This window comes from Pundamilia nyererei, unplaced genomic scaffold (genome assembly GCF_000239375.1).
Source record: "Pundamilia nyererei isolate P.nyererei 1_Seehausen unplaced genomic scaffold, PunNye1.0 scaffold00003, whole genome shotgun sequence".
NCBI lineage: Eukaryota > Metazoa > Chordata > Actinopteri > Cichliformes > Cichlidae > Pundamilia > Pundamilia nyererei.
Window position 1 is genome coordinate 1,969,338 of NW_005187404.1, and position 6,000 is coordinate 1,975,337.

Sequence of the window (6,000 nt, forward strand, 5' to 3'; positions counted from 1 at the left end):
GCTGCAAGACTGGATGGAGTTCCCATCTGGTCCTATGAAGGTTAATTATACTAAAAGTCCAAATGCTTGGATACTACAATGTAGCTACAATGTAGCATCACCAAACAAAAATAGACAATACATAAAGATAATGGCTTCTATAAGGATTGCCTGAAGAGCATAATTCACGTGAATCCATGTTAAGTTTGAGAGATGTGGTGGGGTAACCAAAACTAGCAAATAGAAGAGATAACAAAAAAAGACATGGCTCATCTCTTATAATGTCCCCGCATGCAAAACATGTACAGGGACCCCCACTTGTTGTTTTCAGTAATAGGAATGCACGGATCACCTCTCCCTTCCAGATACACGGCAGTAAACAATGGAAACACTGAATCCGTCATCAGCATATGAATGACTGAACCCAATCGGTCATTCACACAAGAGTTTGCTCTTTGAACCAGCGGGCTAAGTGTGGACAGAGTGAACATGCAGCCTTTGCTAGCCTGGAGAAGAGTGGACAAAAGCATCAGTCGCAACTGCTTTGTTCTTCACTCCCTCATGAAACACAACACTGAGACACAAAGCGAGGACCTGTCACAGCATTATCTCTGGATGCTAGTATGTAGTGTGATTAATGTCAAACACAGAGTTCGGCAGTAGATTAATAGACAAGGCTCTTACAGTTATCACGTCATATGAAAATGCCGTATGTAACAGACATGACAAACACTGCAAACTTATATGCACTATTGGTTGTATTGGAGCTAAAATAGGGCAAGAGTCCCTACTGGGTCATAGGGTGGCAATGATAAAGTGGCCTGAAGGCTGCTGTGTACACTTATATTCAGTGACATATATACAGTATACACACAGAGAGAACTTCAAGAAATTTATCAGTTTAAAAAAAACCCCCAAAAACATATCACTTGAAGCATTGCCTACTACAAAGCTCAAACACAGCTCTACTTTGAATGAAGATCGCTATAGCAACAGTGGACAGGATGGCTTAAATATTCAATGTGTGTGGCTAAATATACTCAAGTTCTGCAGTCAGAGAAGCCGTCTGAGCCGAAAATACAGCAGGATGGTGATGTGACAGACAATACCTCACAACCCATCTGGGCACCGTCATTGTACATTTCATGATTAAGCAAGTGTTTGTGTCTTCAAACAAACAGCTGTCATTTAAACATTGATTATTCACATTGCATCTGAGAAAACTTGAAGGTACAAACACAACTTGGCCCCGGAAATGTTTGGATTTCGCCTCTGTATCCCAGCAAATGGAGTTGAAATGAACTGAGATCCAAGGGAAGCGCAGAGGCTCGGCTTTAATTCAAGAGACCTGATAAACTGTTACATTAATTGTTGAATAATTGCAGACTTTTTTTAATGCTCAGACTCTTTTAAATGCAAATGAAAAACTCAAAACGTATTTTGTGGACACCTATAGGCTATTTCTTTATTTCATTAAGCAGATAAGAGATCTGAAGATGTCTTATCTGCAGTTGCAGTTGTCAATGCAATGTTTCAATGCAATGTACATGAAGTAAATGGAGACTAGGATGCCTTATTCCTGTGCTTTTGTTGGTTCTGAGCAGTAGCTTGGACTGAGTCGAGCTAAGACTTGATGATACAACGAGATGAGTAACAAGATTTTTGTTGTCCAGTTTTAAAGTTTTGCCTAGTTACATAAAAAAAAACCCCCAGAGAACTGACTTCAAGGTGTTAATCACACAGGATCTTGACGTGCCAGCCATTCACAATAGGTCAAGTTCTTGTGCTCATAGTGAAAGAAAAAAGAAAAGAAAAGAAAGAGAAACAAGCTCGCTGTTTGCACCACTTTGTTACAGTCTTTTCTTTAAATAAGCTCTAAAGCCCTAAATCCAACCGGCTCAAGCTGTCCAAACGCTCAACTTCACAATAGAGCAGAGTTCCGGGCCTTTCCATGGGCCCCACTTGTTTTCACAGTTTTGCTGACCCTGGAAAATACCCATCTGGCATTGGTCCTTCAGCTCTGCTTGCTCCCAAAGGACCATGAGGAGCACCACGCTCGCTAGCAACCACTGCACATGCGCTCCCAGGAATGCGCGCATTGAGCACACAGGAGCAGAAGTAAACATGGGCATGCGCGTGGACGCACAGTATGTATGCCCACTAATCACACCAGGCACGTCACAGCTCACTTTGTCTTGCCAAAACTGATACAAATAGTGACATCGCACACACAATCTACAAAACAATACAAAATAAACCACTTTGGTATTTAAATGCACCTGTGAAATGCACAGATTACATAACCAAAACCATTCTACCCCACCCATCCCTTTTTCCCCTGCATATGCACAGTGACACTAACGCATGCATCACAGAATCCACCATACCCCTGATGAAAGACATGGCCCCTCAGCACCTCCTCACAGCAGCCCTCAAGGCAGCGACAACCCTCGCTGGCCACCGTCACACACTCAAACACCACCATGTCCTCGCAGGCAGCTCCTAGTGATGAGCTGTTCACCCAGTGGATCATCCCACAAACTGCACACTGCACTTCTTTTCTCTCTCCGTGCAAAAGAAAAGGTAGCTGGAGAAAAACAAGGTGAGAGTGAGAGAGACAGAGAAAAAAAATGGAAGGAGGAGGCTGGGTGATTTCCTTCAGCAGGCTTACAGCCACTGATCTTCCCCAGCCAGCTCTGATCTCCTAATAACCAGCTTATGTTGCCCTTAACACCACCTGCCAAAGAAGACGCATTGGTGGTCTGAGATGCAGCTCTCATCCTCCTAGGATTTTCCTTCTAAACAGAACGTGTTGATCCAAGCAGGGAAACTCATCATTATGCCGGCTCCGTGTCAGTCTGTCTGAATGCAGGCAGGTATGCAGGCAGTTGTTCCCAGAACTAACCTGCTTGTAGCCATGTAGGGAGCCACTCCGCAGCGCTCAGCCCCTTTCAATCAGCTTCATTCACGCAGCGGGAGCCTTAGATGAGGAACAGGAAGAAGGAGAGAGGAGGTGGATGAAGGGTGGGGGGGAGAGGAAAGAGGGATGAGGGATAAAGGGGAGGAGGGTGGACGAGTTCCGGAGCATGCCAGGAGGATGAGAGGTAAAGAAGGAGGAAGCAGACGCAGCAGAGCGAGCTAAAGGAAACATATTTTGTTCCCAACAGATGGAGAGAAGCCACCGAAGCCAGGATATCAGACCTCGTTCTTCTCTTTCTATCATGCGCTCGCCTCTCCTTTGTCAGATACGGGCTGATAAGCTCCCGTTCTCTCTTAGCAACCTGCACTTTTCCGTTCCCCCTTTTTCTTCCTCTGCTCTCTCAGCCATTGGATCATCTGTCTGCTTATTGCCTCTCCTAGTATCCAAGCGAGGCTCTTCCTCTCGCGATCGCTGCTGCTGGGTCACAGAAATTCAGGGCTGCAGGCTGACAATAGATAGAAGAGAATGTGCGAGGCAGGCTAGAGCGAGAGCGGGTGAGAGACAGAGACGGAGCTAATGAGGAAAGAGATGGCTTTCACTTTGCATTCCATCTCTGCCCAGCGCCGGTGCACTGAGCCTGCTTCATCCTCAATTATTCATGTGTTTCATGAATCGGAGGGGCTGACATCACCGGCATTCAGGTCACTTTACACTGGAAGCTCCTTCGAAATCGCATAATGAGCCACCCATTTCTCAGTGGTAAACACATTTCATGTTTCACACCCACACACATGCACAAAGCCACAGTGTTTTTTTTTCTAATACTAGAAGTAACCCAAATTCGTATATTTCAAAAAAATCAGCTGCTGATGCTCCCTGTATGTGTCCAACAAATATGTAGGATTAACCTGCGATTCATCTGTGGAACTTTCACTCCATAGCTCCTAAAGCATTCTGTGTTTCCACTTTGTCTCATGGTCAAATGAATAAATAAAGATTAAAATAAGAAGCTGTATCATTGCTATCCATTTTAATGCAGATATACAAGCAGTTCACTTTGCATTGTAACACACGTGTGCGACGCCTGTCATTAGTCATTCCTGCTGTAGTGGAGAGTGCTTCCTGAACTTGATCTCACCTCTGATTGTTTTGCATTTTAAAGCAAAGAGTGCAGCAATAATCAAACATGCCCCTGAATATAAAAGGCATCGCTGATTTAAACTTCACATGAACCTACAGTACTTTCCCCCGAAGCAGTGAAAGCACATTATTTTTGCAGACAGTTACATTATACTTTAATGATGTTTCATTAATGCATGCTCAAGCTCTAATTACAGAATATAAAGGTGCATAGTTTTACAAATTTGGTATTTTATACATGGGCGTTTGAGTCATAACGGTAAAAACACAAGATTACAAAAACAGATTGGCCTCTTATGGAGTTCACATGACACAGCAGGAGAAGTGGATGTGTAAATAACAAAATAAACCATCCCTAAATCCCATTCAACTGATCACAGTGATGACTCATAGTCACACTAGTTCCATTTTCATACGGCCATTTTGCTACAGGGTGCTGCAGCATTCCTGTTTATCTCATGTGTTCATGTGTAGAAGGGCTCAGTCCCCTCCCTTCACCCAAATCTGATGCTTCCAGGATCTAAGCTCACAAACTAGTCACAGGTTTCATAGACGTCACGACCTGCTCGAAATTTTAAAGCCTGTTTCTGTTATTTTTGTTGCATTTAGTTTTTATAGCAATGTTAAACTAATGTTGGTGCTTCCTACCTCTGCTTAGCATTAACTACTATCAATACTGGACTTTCTTTTCCAGTTTCTAGTTTTTTAAACGTGCATACAGTATAACTGTATTTACGCTGGTGGGTTTGGGATTAGCGAACCATGTACCAATTAACCTAACCCCACTAACTGTGGGAGGAAGCCGGCCACGCAGCCAGGTGTTGGAATCGAAGTCAGGACCTTCTTGGTGTGAGGCAACAGTGCGGACAATAATTACCTGATTACATTATTTTAAATAAACTGAAAATGGAAAAAAATCTGAACACAAAATCACACATGCCAGCTTTGTGAGCCATTAAAATTCTGTTGTTATCTATAACTTATCGAATTAGACATATTTACACCTTCATGTAAGTCAAACAGATGCAAGGTTTTGGCTATAGGACTGGAATGAAACCCTGATGAGGTACAACTGGTTTCTAATTATTATGGGTGAACCTGTTCTATGTGAAACCTAAAATGTTGTTTATATTTACTACTTTGTTAATTATTACTATGATTTACTTCTAACTGCACATTGTTGTGAGACTATAATAAGCTTGCAACAGCAGAAACCTGTTACATGTACATGCCAGGAAAAGTCATTTTAAGGTAATGAATTCACATTCACAGCCATTTACACATGCAGGCTATCGCAGTCAGTAATCACCTCTGTGTCTGTAAAAAGAAGCAAACTGAACCTTTAGCTGTGCTGCTGGAAAGACTTGACCCTGGGGCTGCAGCATTGCTGGCTGCCTCTGTGGGAGCGCTCAGCGGAGCTGTGCTGTGGAACAAAGGGAGCTGGTCCACTGAGCTGGACTACTGTGTGCTGTGATAAGCCCGCCCAGACTCACACCAACAAGTGACCTACTTAGAGAACCTCTGTTCTCATTGTTGTTGAACCCGGGGGATACACAGATGGTCAAATTGACCACACACTCACAGACATGGTATGAAATGAACAGCCGTGTTTACGTAGCTGCTCCTTTGCAGCTACGTAATGATGATTGACAGGTATAAAAAACAATTCATTTGATTTCATACAGTTCAATTTGCTGATGATGTACGCAAAACACCACAAACGTTAGAGGCTCCTATGATTTTTGAGAGGAAGGCGTGCTGTTTACAGAGTTGTCATGACGACACCAATGTGACGATGCCTCGCTGGGACGGAAATGTCTGTCAGCCTGACTGTGTCGGCCGTGCAGCTACCATGGCAGCCTGTCAAGCCATTCATGTGCACCGCTACTTGAAACGTTCCCAAGTCGAGGGAGAGGTAGAGAGCTGGAGGGTGGTGTGTTCGTGAGTCAGAAGGGGGGGGG

The 6,000-nt window shown here is 43.7% G+C and overlaps 1 protein-coding gene across 16 annotated transcripts in view; it reads right to left on the reverse strand.

Moving 5' to 3' along the window:
- gramd1bb (GRAM domain containing 1Bb) overlaps positions 1 to 6,000 on the reverse strand; it is an 83,623-nt gene that overhangs the window by 22,288 nt on the left and 55,335 nt on the right. The window contains exon 1 of one of the 16 annotated variants that reach the window (XM_005720639.2): positions 2,885 to 3,180. The exons of 14 other annotated variants lie outside the window; for them this stretch is intronic. In XM_005720639.2, the coding sequence (XP_005720696.1) occupies positions 2,885 to 2,898 (14 nt within the window). In that variant the 5' untranslated portion in view covers positions 2,899 to 3,180. Of the gene's footprint in view, positions 1 to 2,366; positions 2,509 to 2,884; positions 3,181 to 6,000 lie in introns of those variants that run through there. One more of the 16 variants, XM_005720635.2, reaches the window with a different exon arrangement.